At 36.7% G+C, this 17,578-nt stretch overlaps 1 protein-coding gene across 1 annotated transcript in view; it reads right to left on the bottom strand.

Moving 5' to 3' along the window:
- Window positions 1-16,458, bottom strand: part of MAP3K1 (mitogen-activated protein kinase kinase kinase 1) — a 24,518-nt gene extending 8,060 nt beyond the window's left edge. The window contains exons 1-14 of the mRNA XM_029085280.1: window positions 16,424-16,458; window positions 15,937-16,087; window positions 13,180-13,386; window positions 9,888-10,082; window positions 8,869-8,985; window positions 8,187-8,335; window positions 5,557-5,678; window positions 4,682-4,763; window positions 4,373-4,550; window positions 3,319-3,609; window positions 2,767-2,888; window positions 1,985-2,076; window positions 1,546-1,735; window positions 1-1,230 (exon numbers count right to left, since the gene is read on the bottom strand). Coding sequence (XP_028941113.1) covers window positions 1-1,230; window positions 1,546-1,735; window positions 1,985-2,076; window positions 2,767-2,888; window positions 3,319-3,609; window positions 4,373-4,550; window positions 4,682-4,763; window positions 5,557-5,678; window positions 8,187-8,335; window positions 8,869-8,985; window positions 9,888-10,082; window positions 13,180-13,386; window positions 15,937-16,087; window positions 16,424-16,458 — 3,161 coding nt within the window. The remainder of the gene's footprint in view (window positions 1,231-1,545; window positions 1,736-1,984; window positions 2,077-2,766; window positions 2,889-3,318; window positions 3,610-4,372; window positions 4,551-4,681; window positions 4,764-5,556; window positions 5,679-8,186; window positions 8,336-8,868; window positions 8,986-9,887; window positions 10,083-13,179; window positions 13,387-15,936; window positions 16,088-16,423) is intronic.
- Window positions 16,459-17,578: the final 1,120 nt, after the last annotated feature.

Here is a 17,578-nt window from a genome sequence, read left to right on the forward strand (position 1 = left end):
GGAATTATTGGCAGAGCATCTTGTGACGCTGACATTGCCATAGCAATAGCTAAAGCTTCTTCCTCTTCAGCTTCCATCTTTTCCTTGCATTTTTGATTATGATTTACATCATCTTTGTAAGTATCATCATTTTCTGCCCGCTCAGGAGAAAGAACTGCAACTTCAGACTTGAATGTAACTGTGCCATCACTCGTTGGCATAGAGGCCTCGAGTAGGTCCTCAATACTGGAATTGAGCTCTGCATTAACATCCAAACGACATTTTTCATCTACTGGTGTGAACACTGTCTCTTCACTTGGTATAACTGCACTGCTACTACTACCATTATTGCCATCACATTGTGAAATATCATTCAGGTCAAGAGTCATGCTGTTTTTTAAGGTTTCTCCCTGCTTGTTCACATCACTTGGGGTGGGTCGTGATGGCTTTGGCCTGTGTATGTGACTAGATGGCAATGGTCTGGCTTGGGTAAAAACTGGAGAAAGTTTCTCTGGTTCTTTATTTTCAGAACAGTTTCTCTGAAACTGGAGAGAAAGTTTCCGCTGTGTTTGAGGAGAAGGACAGGGGATTTTGCAGGGAACGAATCCCTGAGGTCTGAGTTTAGAGACATCTGTTACAGTGCCAGCTGATACAGATGGACTTGAAGGAGACAGAAGTGTTGGGAATAGTGACTGGGAATGACTGGATGAGGGAGAAGAGTTCAGACACTGACTGTGGGGTTTTCCTTTTGTTTGAACAGCTGGCTTTGGTTGCTCAGTGGTTACTGATGAAACAGGAAGTCCCACAGCAAGGCCAGACAACATCTCTGAAATGTCCTCTGGACTGGCACTCAGTTTTTTATCTCCTAAACCTTTCCCACTTTTCCCTGATAACTGCACAGTATTGTTAGGAGTATTACTTTCTGTAGCTTCTGGAGAGTTATCTGGTACAGGCAGCTGCAAAAAGTCATCATGTTGACATTCCCCAGAGTGCATTTCTTCCATGCCTAACTGGATGGCTTCTGCAATTTCCATTTCATCTGCTATTGCCATCAGACGTCGACGCATCCTTGCATAATGAGTTGAGCTTGTCACACTCAACATTTCTAACAGCTTTACAAAAACATGGGGCACTCTTGCCACCATTCTTGCTGCACTCAAAAATACTCTCCGGGACAGTTTACCAACCATTGAGTGGGAATTGTCAATTGACTGCAAGGCGAAAGTTAAGAGGGAGAGAAGTTTCTTATACCTAAAAAAAAGAAAAGAAGTGTTTTATAGACTGAGATGCTCTAGTTAATTAGTGTCAAGAAAGCCATTTCAAGCTACTGTATTTAGTTGTCAGTTCTGCAGCAGAAAGAAGACTTATTGCTGCACTGGTGCTTCAAAATTGATTCACAGGTCAGAAGTTTTAAAAAAAAGGCAACTATTTACTCTGTAAAGTAAGTGCACTTTTGCATATAAATATATACTATTTGTTTACAGGAATTAGAACAACTATTTTTTTGAAGAAATCACCAACACATTCAGCTACAAAAAGTAATAGCCACATAGTGTAAGTAAGTACCTGTCTGCTACTGTATCAGCTTGTAAAACATCTCCACAGACAATATGGGGATAAAATTCACCAGGAAATTCCAACAGCAGCCTGTCTATTAGACAAAGTCGCCCCAGGAGTGCTTGCCAGTTGCTAGATTCAGTTTGGGTTCCAAGAATACAATTTAAGACATAATCAACACCACCAATACCAATGGATCCTATAAGAAAAGTTGATAAATTCAGGATTAGATATGTTCACAATCTAAACTGTGATCTAAATAAAGATAACTGTAACATACAGAAACAAACATTGTGTGTTCCAACTACCCCCCATCCCAAACTGCTGAGAGAAGTGCTGCTCTCTTTGCCATGCTGATGATATTGGATAAATCCTGCATTAAATTCAAAACACTTCATTATATTTGCTTGTAATTACAATTCAATTATACATGAAGAACTACTATTACCAGATTTAAGGATTTCTCTTCCAACTGCCAGCTCGCCTGCTTGGCCTTTACACATCTCCAATAGAGTTGAGACTGAAAGTTGACTTGTTCGACTATAAAAAAGGAAAATAAAAAAATAACTCTCTTAAGCAGATGCTTTCAAGGAAAAACATTCTAATCATTGTATTTCAATAACCATTAGCCTGGAATTGTGTGTGGAAAATGAATTCACATCACTTTATTCCAATACATTTCCATAATTCTCTATCTGTAAGCTACCAATAGTTGTGAATTTTTTTTACAAGGATACTTCCACAAATGTAATGTCTATCACCAATAAATAAACAAAAACCTAAATAGGACCTAATCCTCTTGCAAAAACTGTCTAAATCCAGGAATCCAGCAACACAAGGAGCAGTTCTATTTCACTTATTCCTGTAACTTTAGATATTCTATTTCTAGACTATTGCCAGGACATCTCTAGCTACAGTTTCAGAAGAAATGCTGCTTAGGAACTAAACGTAAAGAGGCAAAAATCAAGCTGGGACACTTCTGCATCTAGTTTACAGTACAGATGAAAAAATGGTTGGTCTGGCAGAATAAATCAGGTAGCCTGGCACAGGAAGACAAGACCTACTTAAGCCAGAAATACCACGATATATTTATACTTATGATCCACATATTTTATTTCACCACCAACTACAAATGGTCTCCTAGTTCCACATAAATAGCAACACATGGAGATTAAAGACATTTCAGTAACAATCCAAAATGAATTTGAAGAAGTTCATGATACACCATACCTGTTGGCATCTGCACATTTAACTAATATGGTCTCTACAACTGGCTTGAGAAGTCTCTGTAATTTAGTTCTCTCTGCCAAAGTATGACAGGGAGTATATACCAGCATGGCTCTTAAAGTTTTCTAAGAGAAAGGAAAAAAGCAATACAAATGAAATTGATTTTTAATTTTTTTTAGAGAGTTGCAAATATTTTGATATAAATTGCATTCAAAATATCAGTGAAATGCTCAAAAGATAAATAGCTTACTACATATTCACTGTTAGAATTAGTCGTGTATTCTTTAAGATTGAAAAAAAACCTAGTCATACAAGTAGTGTTAATACTTTGCACTGTAACAACCACTTCCTTATATTTGGCCAGTGAAGTCATGCCATTTTAATCTCCCTCAGCATTTTGTTCATCCAGCTTTCAGAGGATGGTTAAAAGTTAAGTCATCAGTAGTATTCAGTAACAATTACTAGGATTCCTGACTTCATTTCTCCTCCCTTTCCCTCCCCTTTAAAAATGAAGTAACTTTGAAATTACTAGAATATGAGTAAACATCTACTTACTAAAGCAGCAACATACACTTTGTAGACAGGGTCGGCACAGACCATGGACAGCACACTGCAGCAGGATTCCACCACCACATCTCCTGAGATACTGGTCTGAGATGACCCACTAGCTGCTCCTAGAGCTCCAGCACTTGTGTTGTTTCCATTGTTACTTCCAGAATTTCCAGTGCTTTCACCATTAGCCAGTAATAGAGCACCGCTGACATCATGGGAAAGACGTCTAAGTGCCATCTCTCGTATATTCCAGTTTCGAGAAAACAAGCAGCCAACTAACTCCATTCCAAATACCTGTTAAGCAAAAAGCAATGTTATAGGAGTCAAAATGAAAAATAACGCAACTTAAGTACATAAGAGCAGCAATCAAAAAGAGCAAATAAATGTTTCTGGTGAAAAATCACCTTAAGAAGTCTGACAGCAAAAATGTGTCAGAAGGTACAGTGTCTTAAAATAAGAGTCTGTGATAGAAATGAAATGTCATAATTTATAAGTCATTGGTTCTCCTAAAACCCTGTTAAGATGACTGTATGGATGTTTTTATTCACTGGAATTTTCAGTATGGATTTTGTTTCTAGACATTGATATGAACAACCCTGAAACCCAGGGCTGGCTATACCAAACAAAAATTACAGCAGAAATATAGGCAATACAAGTTCTCCCACGTTTAAGTGGGTGACCCCTGCTCAGCTGAACCCACCTCTAGACGCTAGAGATAATTGGGTAATTTGGCTCCTGTAACACAACCTGGGTAACAATACGTTACAACTTTGTATTTCTGTGACACTTGCACAACCAAAACTAGAGTTAAGAATACTGTATTTTATTACATGGACCTTTAATATGAGGCCTGAGAGGAAGTCCAAAACTGAAACCCCAGTTAAAACAAAACTGGAAAGCCTTCTCTTCTGACGCAAGTTAAATATAATTCTTTCTATAGTCAACCATAAAGCTGATGGGATTCAAAAAATTTTTTGAATTGTTGATCTGAAAAATCTAGCCAAACAGTTCAAAATAAGCTTTTAAATCTGAAGCTTCTTTTACAAAGTAAAATTACCTGAATCCATGGCTCAGCTAAATCTTTATAAGCAGAAGGGATCTGCTGGACCCCATAATGAGTAAGGTTAAAATTGCTATCTTGGGTTCTTCTCTGTGATCCAGCTGTAGATTGTTGCTGAGTTTGTTGCTGAACCCCACGGAGAACAGAAGAATCCACAGGGCTTGGCAATTCATGACTACAGATTAACGACAAATAACGTGGATTAACAAATGAAAAATTTACAGAAGTAAAAACTTAAATATGTTTAGGAGCATCAACTAAGGATCCAGAAACAGATAGTTTGTTATACATAGACTGAATTCTTACCTATAGAAATCATGAGATCTCCATTTAGATCTACAAAGAGGACAGATAAGTGGCTCTCTGTTTCTTCTGCATTCTTCTGCCCCTGGAACACAGCAAAAGGATAATACGTACTTCAGTTTTACAGTGTATAAAACCAGAAGATGGCATTACTATCTTTAAGTTTTACTGAAGAATTTTAGTTTCAGGATAAACACTTCTGAACTGAGCCATGTGCAGCAGCCTGATAAATATGGGCATATAAGCTTTTTTTTTTTTTTTTTGCATGCAGAAATACTTCAGTTTAGCACTACAATTAATATTAAAAGTTATGACCTAAAATACAGTTCCTTTTGTACCTCAAACATAGGCAACAGTTTTGCAAAAGTATTGAAACATGGGAGATGGAATTATATTTGTTAAAGCAAACTGTAACTACTTATATACTTCATTTAATGTAGTATGTAAGCATACTCCATAATTCACTCCATAATTCTAGCTAGTAAATGACTTTCATGCATTTTAATGACAAATCACAGGGACTAGAAGTCTGTTACGAACTGGACTGCTCTAACTGGACATAACCTTTTCACTCAGGTAAAAGAGGCTCAAACCTCTGGACCGGCAGTGAACTTCTTCAAAACAAAACCAAATTACAAACTTGATTTGTGAATAACTGATAAAATAAGGCATATCAATAATACTAAAATGATACTAAACTCTCACAAAGAGCTACTAGTCATCACTTAAGGGCAGGATTTTGCAGGGTTTTTTTGTGGACCTTTTTTTTTCTTTTAAACTTTTGAAACAAACAAAAAACCCAACAAAAACACACTAAGTTATAATACTTTTGCATATTAGAGCCACCAGAACTTAACAAGAAAAAGTGGACAACGTACATATTGACATGCAGTGGTGGTGTAATTTGTTCCTGCAGCCATCTTCACACACAGTTAGGCTCTCTTCATCCAGCATGCCTAACAAACAAATGGGGCACATCTGTTCTTCTTCATCCTTCATACTATAAAAATAGATATTTGTGATTGTAAGAGTGGCATATCATAATTCAGAACAAGCATTAACAGTGGGAAAAAAGATCAACTTCCAGTTTGGAACAGCCATTTTAAATAACTATAGGCTATTCATGAATCATTCTCCTAAACCTTGGTCTGAATAAGTAAGCAACTATATTTTTAGAAGCACTGAGTACAGACAACACTTTGTTGAAATGAACGGAGAAAGTCACAAAACACATGACATCTTTTCAAACTAGGTCAGACACCAATTAGAGATTGAAAGGCCCAGTCTTGGGCACTTACATTTCCCCCACCTCCCTCACCCCCCAAGGCTTCTTTAAACAAACCAACCTTCTTTTTTTTACTTATCATTTGGTTTTGAAAAATTTTTATATTTTGAACACTACCCACATTTTTTTTCCATCACACTCCTTTCCAAGTATTGAGTCACAAGGTAGTCTTTAGCCCATTGCATGAAACTGTAAATACTATTTGATGAACATAAGTAAAAATCAAAAAATTAACAGAACAGCCACTCAAGAATTTTCTGCCTCTAACAGAAACAGATGCAATAGATTCACATGAACACTAACATACCTACATGTCACATGTAGATTTAAAACAAAACAAAACAAAACACACCCCAAACATTTTCCCTGTTTTACCTGTTGCTTCCATTTTATTTACTGCTATCTTAATTTAAACAGGTATAAGCAGGTATATCACCAGAAAAGTTATTCTGATCTTGAACAACATGTAGTAAAAAAAAAGATTTAAATCTTCTGTGATACTGTTTAAATGTGCAAAACTCTTACTATTCATAGCAAAAATTTAATTTATAGTTAGTGCGTGTCAAAGTCTGCAGGGAGCCTGTATTTGTTCACCAACAATATATTTTTAAAATAAAATTAATTTGTATATACATTATTTCTATATACAAATATTCACTTTATTTTCTTGCAAATGGTTGACACTATTTTTTCCTTTAAAAGTCCACAAAAATAAGCTTATAGTGAAAAATTAATTTTGATAGTATGTATAGAAACACAAATATTAATTTAAAACTTATTTTTGAAGCATTAGTAGTAAACCATAAGTAGTTGCAAGTCTCAGTAATTACCTGAAATAAGTAAACTTTAATCCTAAATGAATCTGATCCTCAGTGTTCTCCAACACTTAGATCATGCAAGATTAGACTTGCACAAAACAGCAACTTATCTAATTGAACGAGTAACGTTACCAACAAACCATCAGGTGTACTAGCAAACAACTGAAAAATCTTTCATGCTGTAAAAAATGAGAAGTAACGCAGTGAAGTTCACAAACCAAATGAGCCAGTTCTGTGGGGGGGGCGGGGAAAATTCCTACACAAGGTATCTACATTAAAGAAACTGGCTTGCCAGATACGTAGTTACAGAGTAGATAATGCATTTCACTGCTTTGTTTATGCAATCTACTCTACAGTGACACAATTCGGCAATTTGAAAAAATAAGTGAAAGATGATGGGAAATTAAGGTCACAGTCAGTACATCAGAATTATAAACCTGTTAGAATATATTCATCTAACTATATGCTTATTAAGACAAAATAACATATCAAGGTACTCCTTAAGTTAGGTTTAACTTTACACAAATCATAGAATAGTTTGGTTGGAAAAGACGTGTCATTGAAAAGAAAAGCCTCAGTTTAAGTTTCCTTCTGTGGTCTGACCTATCTAGAAGATATATAGTTCACCCACTAACTAATGCACGCACAAACTAGTTTAAAAAATTAAAGAATATCTTTTCAAAATCAAGGAAAAGAACATGCAAAAGCAATCAGGTAGTAAAAGTTGGGGCGGGGGTGAGGGAGAATCAAACATAACTTAAAATTTATAAATATGGCATTGTGTAATATCGTATAAACTATAAAAATCATAATAGTTTAATAGCTCCCTTAAAATAATTTAATCATCCTTTTTACACAAAGTGTTTTCTTAAATATATGCTTACTTAGGTGGTTTTTATATATTATTTTTAAATATATGATTACACAGAGAGCATTTTAAATATATGATTACACAGAGTGCACGCCCAAATTTTTCCATATATTGTCATACGCACAAGTGTTTCTCCAAAGCAGGACAAGAGAAAAAGAAAAATAACGTTTCTTCATTTGTCAACATTTGCACTAGTGCTATATTTGAACAAACGTGCACAAGCAGGTTTCTAAAGTTAATGTATGCTTCAGTCTTGCACATTTCAAAAGTTTGTTTCCCAAATTCATAGAGAGTCAAAAAATTATTTTCACAACTCTACTTAACATTTTTCAAACAGAAGTTATAAAGCAAATATGCCAACTTGGTACCACAGTTACTAATGTGTGTTTGACTCAATTGTCTGCAACTACAGAGACTTAATGTGTCTTGAAATGAAAGCAGCTTTGAACAAAAAGAATGTAGGTGATTCTAAACCTCCAAAATTAGAATAAAACTACAGAATAAAGCTTTTAATTCCTTTAGAAAAATACTAACCTGTTTTCTGAACTAGATGTAGAAGTACTAGATGATGACAATGTATGAGAATTTGACATGCGTGAGACAAACTTCTGGATGGTGTTACGAGATGGAGCTTTGATCCTCGAGCTACGCCTACTGTGATATTTCTGGAACAAACTCTCAACCTAACATCAGAAAAAAGATAGCAACAGTTGTATTTATGCTATGAATAGCTTGTAATTAAAAATAATATTACTGAAGCTTAACTACTGCTAAAAAGATATCTATTCACCTTCAAAATACTGCATTAGCAGATTCAGAAGTCTTACTAACAAACAAATCACAAGAAACACTTAACAACAAGCACTTATTTGTTTATTAAAAATAACAGCTTTAAGTATACACAGTTACTTCTGAAGATCCTCGTTCTGTTTACCTTTCAGCTAATCAGTGGCACAGATATACAAATATGAGTAGAAAATCTGAGACTTGAATCACTCACTAAACTACAGCTCTCCACCATTCTTTTAGTTATGTCTTTTATTCACAGTTATTTTGTTTCTACTCAGAGAGTTCAAGACTGAATTAAGAATATAATTAAAAACATATTTTTGTTGTTTGGAAAAGCAACAGTTTTCAGCATTTTTAAGATAATGTCCTAACGACTTACCTTGAGTGTATTTTAGATCTGACATTAGATCTATCAGAAATTGATTACCTCAAAGTTCTTCAGTGTCTTTCTCCAGAGCATTGGGTCTGAGGGTTCAAGCTGGAACACCCGCAGCATAACAAACAGCAGATGAATACAAAATGTCCCACGGCCACAGCTACAAGTCTGTAAAGAAAAGTATATGCTAAGGCTCTACTGAATTGATAATTACATAGATAATTTTTCCACATTTAAGTGCATCATAGAACATATACTACCCCTCACCTGAAAAGAAAGTAGTTTATGCAAAGTATTTCATATAGGCATAAATATCTTCTTACGTGGCTTTACAGAAAATGTGAATTCCCAAAATGTTATTCAGAAATAAATATGGAAAAGCAGACACTTATTACACCAGTTTTCAATTGTCTTTTTTCCTCCCCTTTTTTTTTTTTTTAATCAACTGAAGTTACTGCTACACTTCAAACTAGAAGGAATTTATGCATATAAACATTGTATAACCATAACATGACAGCAATCAAATGTAAAGGAGATGCTTCTGTTTACTCAAAAGCCTAGATATTTCCCAATGCAGCATCACAACAGTATTATTAAAGGCTATGAATAGGACCTCACTATGGGCATTAATGAAATTATCACACTATTAAGGGAATTAGGTACTCTGCTTGACATATATACATATCCCATGAATAGAGGAAATAAAGTGTTTCAGAGTGACAAATGAGGAAAATGAAGTGGCCACATGTTAGCCAAGAATAATTAAGAGATATAATTTGTAGCCACTTCTAGGAATGAGAATAGACAGGACAATAGTAATTACTTCTAAATTAGAGATTTTTGTTGGGGTTTTTTTAGAAGAGAAATTTTACTAATATGCTTGCTACATATTTGACAAAATACAAGCTGATCGTTTTATCACATGAGCACAGATTACAACTTTAAAATATTACTTTCTAGAACCGTTAACACAGGTTGGCAACTAACTTGATCTAATTTGGTTTTGAACAGTTTTCCAAGATTAACTATAAATTTAAAAAAGCTACAGACAACACAAAAACATTCTCTACCTGAGGGCCAATAAACACTCTGTATTTATTATCAGGGCTGTCTCCTCCAATTAAGAAAGAGTTAGGTCCTATCTGCTGCAGCAAGTACAGCCTGGCTCGCATGACTTTGTTGACACGACGATTTGTTTCCTCAGGGCTATATGGAGAGAAGCCATCTGGAGACGGGGCTCGTCGAGGTGGTGTTATTCGTCCACTCTGAAACTACATAAGTAGCTCCATCATAATCATTTCCAAGACAACAGTAAGTTTAATTAAATGTTGGATTTTTTTTTTTCCCCTTCAAATGACATAGAACAAGAGTCCCCAAAATCTGAAACTACTACAACCTGTTTAGATGATATGACTTTAAAAGGATTACTTTTCTTCCATGTGCGGAACTTGAGGGCAGAAAAAGAAAAAAAAAATTCTGTAACTGAAATTTCTGAAATTTTTTCTGACATTATGACACAAAAGGAGTATTTTAAATTGCTTTTGTTTTCAAGTCTTCATTGGCTGCCTTACTGTATTACTACTAGATTAATCACGAAATCACAGAATGTTGGGGATTGGAAGGGTCCTTAAAAGATCATCTAGTCAATCCCCCTGCCAGAGCAGGAACACATCTGTAAGGTCACACAGGAACATGTCCAGGCAGATTTTGAATGTCTCCAGAGCAGGAGACTCCACAACCTCCCTGGGCAGCCTGTTCCAGTGTCCTGTCACCTGCACAGTGAAAAAGTTTTTCCTTATTTTTACATGGAACCTCCTATGCTCCAGCTTGCACCCATTGCCCCTTGTCCTACTGTTGGACATCACTGAGAAGAGCCTAGTTCCATCCTTGTGACACTCACCCTGTATACATTTATAAACATTAATGAGGTCACCCCTCAGTCTCCTCTTCTCCAAGCTAGAGACCCAGCTCCCTCAGCCTTTCCTCTTAAGGGAGATGCTCCACTCCCTTCATCATCTTGGTGGCTCTGTGCTGGACTCTCTCCAGCAGTTCCCTGTCCTTCCTGAACTGTGGGGACCAGAACTGGACACAATATTCCAGATGTGGCCTCACCAGGGCAGAGTAGAGGGGGAGGAGAACCTCTCTCGACCTACTAACCACACCCCTTCTAATGCACCCCAGGATGCCATTGGCCTTCCTGGCCACGAGGGCACAGTGCTGGCTCATGGTCATCCTGCTGTCCACCAGGACCCCCAGGTCCATTTCCCATACACTGCTCTCCAACAGGTATGTCCCCAACCTACACTGATACACAGGGTTGTTCTTTCCCAGATGCAAGACTCCACACTTTCCTTGTTGTATTTCATTAAATTTCTCCCTGCCCAGCTCTCCAGCCTGTCCAGGTCTCGCTGGATGGCAGCACAGCCCTCTGGTGTGTCAGCCACTCCTCCCAGCTTTGTATCATCAGCAAACTTGCTGACAGTGCACTCTATTCCCTCACCCAGGCTGCTGATGAATATATTGAATAATACTGGTACTACAATAATACTTGAATTAACAAGCATAGTTCAATCAGAAGATAACCTAGACTTGTAACTTAATACAGAAAATTGTTGTATACGGTCATAACACTAATATATTTCATAATGAAGAAATGGAGCGAGTCCAGAGGAGGCCACAAGGATGATCCAAGGGTTGGAGCAACTCTCCTATGAGGACAGACAGAGAGAGTTGGGCTGTTCAGCCTGCAGAAGAGAAGGCTCTGGGGAGACTTTATAGTGGCCTTCCACTACCTGAAGGGGTTACAGGAAGGCTGGGGAGGTACTTTTTTCAAGGACAGGTAGTGATAAAACAAGGGGTCATGGCTTTAAACTGGAAGAGGGTAGGTTTAGTTTAGATATTGGAAGAGGGTGCCCAAGGAAGCTGTGGGTGCGCCATCCCTGGAAGTGTTCAAGGCCAGGCTGGATGAGGCTTTGAGCAGCCTGGTCCAGTGGAAGGTGCCCCTGCTCATGGCAGGAAGGTTCGAACTGGATGATCTTTAAGGTCCCTTCCAACCCAAATCATTCTATGATTCTATGATAAGAAATCCTGTGACTACAATTTGCAAAAGGTAATATACAGTCAATGAAGAACAAACATTTAGAGTTCCAAAGGAAAGGAAAAAGGATACTGCTTCCTCTCCCTTTTGCACAATTAAAGCAACTTTCATCTCAGGATAGGATGTTTTGTTTTGTTTTGTTTCCTCGTGATCAAAAATTTCATGGCCCAAACCTTTTATTAAAAATTTCTTAATTTAAATTCTTCACATTTCTGAGATTATGAGATGCATTAATGGCTCTGTCCAACTTCAAGTCTTCTTCTTTGATTTATATTCACTTTGAATTTTATGTTATGATGCAGGTTATAATTGACCCACTATCCATCACTTAAGTAAAACATAGCCTGAACTTTGAAGGTGTTTCATGTGAAAGGTTAATATAAAACAAAGAAAAAGAATGAAGTAAAAATGGATCAAAGGCTAAATTAGATAGTTTAGTGGGGTTGTTGTGGGCTTGGTTTGGGGGTTTTTTTGTGTGTGTTGTGGTTTTGGTTTTGGGGTGTTTTTTGTTGTTTTGTTTTCTTTTACCCTTTCAATTTCTCTTGTCAGGAGGACAGGAGCTGTGCTGCAGTGCTATAACTTCTGATATTCGTCCCTAGTTCCAACAAATAGAAGTACATATTTGAATTGATTTTGGAAACCTAATTTAGAGCAATGGGACAATAAAAGTAATTAGATCTTATTCTTACTCTAATTGCACTGTGAAGTTGTAGACCAGTCAACTGAAGTTTAACTGTGGATGAGCATTTTTATAAACAAGTAAACTTGTTAGATACTATTGCTCAAAACATTATACTCTTGATCTTCTTTAACGAAGCCAGTAACTGTTGCTCAAAATATTCTGTTCCAGATCTTCACAAAGGTAATAATAGAGATTTTAGTCTTCCAACAATGCATATACCTAAATCTTCCCTAATCTGTACATAAATTCAGTTCTGGAACAGAGGATCACAAATAGCATAGCAGCAACACTTTTTTGTGGGAATCTTAATCCTGTCAACAATCCTATCCCCAATGGAATATACCTGCCTGGAGAACTGACATGCAACACCACAGGAAAAAAACCAAACTACTAGCACCTTTTCATGCAAATCGAGCTAAGAGAACACACATGTCTTCCAGACTAAGTATCTATATTTCTTCTTTTATTTCATAGCCCCTTTGTATCAGCATCTTGCCCTACACAAGGAGGATTAATTGCCTATATAAGAAAAAGATTGCAGAATATAGCCAAATTAAAAATTACATCACAGATTGCAACTTACAGGCACTGGAGATACCCTTTTTCTTCTAACACCTGGTGATTCAGATTTAACTGTCCTAGAAGATGATGAAGAGGAGCTACTAGGAGAAGGACTACGTCTTCCTTTCTGTGTAGGTGAAGAAGCAGTGCTTTGTCCTTCAGCTTGAGGTTCTAGAGAGAGTTTGTTTGTTTCCAATCCATCTCCTTTCCCAGGGATAGGTTTCACCACCTTGCAGGAATTAAACCATGTGTTAGAAATTGATCATTTTACACTAAAACAAAAAATTAACCAAAACTTGTTTTACTAGCATTATATAATAAAAGTATCATACAGACATTTGAAGTGTGCATGTTCCCTAGGTTCTAATATTAACATCTAATAGGGGTTGTCTAGTTAATCTACATGCAACACAAAAGGAAGAACTGTTTTTCCTGTCCATCTGTGCTGCTTATGTTAGTTGAGGTAGCAACGGATTTGATTCTCAAAGTACTTCTGTAACTGTCAGTTATGATATCTCAAAGGAGAGCAGTTCCCCCATTTGGATAGTAGAAGCCAAAATATTTTTTTTCTACAGGCACTGTTTGCTTATTAAGAGCTATAACATTGGATCCATCTGTTATACACAGTAAGTATCAGTTGAGAAATACTAGGGTTGCTATTTCTACAGCACAAGACTTGTTGCAAAGTAAAAATTACTTTAAACCCAGAGGCAATGCAGCAAAATTAAGGTGTGTTGTGCTCTATAAAAACAGCAGGAGGGTTTTCTGCCTGCTATAAAAGTAAAACAGCTATTCATCTGGTATCTGTGCTAATCACTGTGCACAGTGCTGCACTACATGAATAGACACGTGCTCAACCAGAGTGAGTACAGACACTTCTAATGCAGTGCTTTGTTGCATGAACACTGAATTCTGACACTGAAGTTTGGATATTGCAAGGCAACTCAGCTGCCTGACTCTCAGACCCACATCATGTACAGGAAGAATAAGGCCCCTGTGAATCAAATTAAAAGCAGTCACAGTGGGCAAAATCAGTTTTAGTTCTACATTTGTCCATGTCTTGGAGGCTTGCCTTGAAACTGGAGGGAAGCTTCAAGTAACAGTTCAGATTAACAGAGCAGACCTCTCCTAGAAAGGTCCAGAGCCCTCTTTGATTTAGGCAAAAAAATAGAAGGGGCTTTCCTTGCTCAGGGTGTGGGGAGGAAGAGACATCCAGTCTCAGTGCCTTTCTACCTGATGATTTGGACTGCATTCACAAGGTCAAATGCTATTTTAAACTGAAGCATCTAATTCATCCAGCTGAAGCTACTCTACTATACAGAAATGCATATCAGTTTCAGCAGGCTACAGGGAAAAGAGGACAATGAGGAAGTTGTGGTCTAGCAGTTAGGCACTGCCTAGGAGAAGAAAAATCTGCATTTACAGCTTTGATCCAAGCATTGCTCATTTTACTTTAAGAAGTCACCATATTTAATATATTGCAAAACTGAACTTTTCAGAAACCTTTATTACTAAGTTTTTAAATATACTGCTATCTGATTATGAAAGTGAACAGGATAAAGGAGAAGTATAAAAAGCAGTGCAGCCTTTTTCCCCCCCCCTCTTACCAATTACTGTAATGTTTTTCCTTTCCCAGAAGATCAGAATGCAAATTCATGAGCCTATGGACAAGTTACAGTTACCAGCTGCGACTGGCTAGAAACTTTTAAAACATAAAATGGTAGTAATTGAGAATCTGGAGCATCAAAAGTTGTATTAAAAACCCCAGAAACCTCAAGAAAAGTGGGCTGAGCAGGGCAACAATCTCAAGCTATGTAGTAACCAAGATGCATCTAAAAATTTTTTAAAATAAGAACCGTTTTGTGTTATTTGCCTTTTTGAGGTACTGCTTTTCTGGTGCACTTGTAAGTATTTTTAATGTTCTTTCTCATGATAAAAAGTTACCAACAGAACCCTCTTATTTCACTTCTAGAAAAGCTGACCCAAACATTTGTGTACTGCATCAGGTGATCTTAGCTTTAAATTAGCACTCCTCTCAAGCAGTACATGGGAGTCACATTGACCAATGCAACTACACTTATAGGTAACTAATGGCTATTAATTAACCAGCATTATGGTGAATAGAATTGTAACTATGCTTAGCAAGTTTCAGGTTTGATCTGCCCACAATTTCTCGAAACCGCTTCTGAGCCATTTATACAAAAGCATTACCCAAAAGGCTAGTAGAACATTCTGGCATCCAAAGTTTAGCAGAGTTGAGACTTGTGTAAAGGAGTTAGTCAGCTTTGGTTTTTTTCTGGTTCTACTAAGACTGCAGCTGTTTTTTTCATCTAGCAAAAATTCCATACACTTCTGTTACAATACATAGAAAGCTTTAACATTTTCAAACCAAGGAAATGTGAAGTCACGAAACCCCTAAGACTCACGGCAGTACAAAGCAGTATAGTGCAGTTTTACACTCAAACTTATTTTTTTACCCAATGTGCAGGAGCTACTTTTGTTGTTGACATTAGAGGGCAGTGTTGTCACAGTATTATTTTATGCTGCACAACTCATCAGCACAGCTACATGCCTTTTTCTTAAAAACAAACTTAATACATGCATACGTTTCAGAAAGCCAGCACAGTTTCCCTTCAAACAGCTCATAAAAGACCAAACAGGAGGACCATACTTAGGAATATTCAAATTGTTAAAAAAGAGGTTGCTACTAAGAGAAATTTAAGGGATTTTTATTTTTAATAGCTGTTACAGATACTGCCTTTCCATCAGTGCCACTTACCACAGGGCCTCTCCTGCTTCTTCTTTCCAGCCATTCATGTTTCCAGGCTGGCATACACGTTGCCTTGAGTTTCTCCCTGATCATGCGCTCTTCTGGGCGGTCATCCATCTTCTGCAACCCCCTGAGGGTTTCTTTATTCTCCATGTCACGACTATAGAAAATAAAAAACAAATAAAAAACCCCAAACAGTCATAAACACAGTTAATTTTAGTTAATATTAATTATAATACCACAGCATTCTTCAACTTTGTGCCATGCTATTCTCCCTCTCCTTACAATGCAGCTGCTAAAACATTACTTCCAATTGACTACAACAAGCCTTTTAAGAGTTATGACTAATTTCTTAATCTGCTGTTTTGAGCATACCTGTTTTAAGAAATATTTCTTTAAAATGTGTGTGCTTCTAACATTGGAAACCCAGTAAAAAGGAAGGTCTTGGCGACTATTAAACCAATACAAAAATTACCCTATATGTCATGTAATTTACCAAAAGTTTCGCAAGTGTTGTGATGGTTCATACATTCCTCGGCAATTCAAAGCTTGCAATCTCTGTTTTAAGACAATTTAAAAAATTAATATAAATTAATGGTGAAAATTTGTCATCTTCGTAGGACACACAAGCATGAAACTATGTCTGTAGTAACTTTCCTTGTACATGAACTCTTCCTCAAAAAAAAAAAAAAAAAGACTTGTAAACACAGTTTAAATATGGTTAAACTAGACAGAGAAGTCTTGAAAATAAGGCTAGTGGCCTTGACAATTGCTTTCTGAGTAACTGATAACTCAAAAGCTCTTAAAGTCAGCTATAATTACAGGATAATTCATAGCAAGTTCACATCTGTAAAATGAAAGTGTCATCCATCTGGGCTTGTACTTTTTTTGACCTACAGCAAAGTAGTTGCTTGTAATTGCTGGCAACAACAAAAAAGCAAAAAATACTGTCAGACACTGAAAAACAAATATGATCAGTCTGGATGATTTCCCAACTCTCTTGAGCTATCTTAAATTACCAAGAAAACCACATTCTTAAGCAGCAGCCCATGATGATGCCCACCCATCTTCTTGAAGCCAGCCATCTTTAAAAATAAACAAACTTGATTAAGGTAATTCTCAGAATGAAATTTTATTTAAAGAATAAAATCACAACTTAAAGTGGAAGATAAGGCTATATAATAATTTAGCTACAACCGCTCCTTTCATGCATGTGGTCTTCTACTTCTAAAACATTTAGCCGTGCAGTCAAAACTAGTTTTACGTACTGTATAATGACCTACAGAATATTCCCTGTAACATTCATTGCAATAAGATGATGTTAAAATTACAACTCCTATCTTCATCAGCAATTTATTACTAAGGTTCATCTATCATAAATTCCTGTTTAGAAAAACAAGAAGTTTTTGCTGGCCAGAGGGAGTACCCCGTTAGGTTTTTTTCCTCATATTGTAGAGACAAAGGAAACAAAGTATTCTGAGGCAGGAAATGACTCTTCCTGTTCAGTGCTGAAACGTAATAAGCAGATGGATACTCTAAACAAAATAGATTTTCTTTCAAGCAACAACTAAACCTACTGCTAATAATCAATTTTAGACACGCAGAACTGTGTCTAGCCACTAAAGACAAAAATGTTTATAAATAGAAACAC

This window comes from Antrostomus carolinensis, unplaced genomic scaffold (assembly GCF_000700745.2).
Source record: "Antrostomus carolinensis isolate BGI_N321 unplaced genomic scaffold, ASM70074v2 scaffold6906, whole genome shotgun sequence".
NCBI lineage: Eukaryota > Metazoa > Chordata > Aves > Caprimulgiformes > Caprimulgidae > Antrostomus > Antrostomus carolinensis.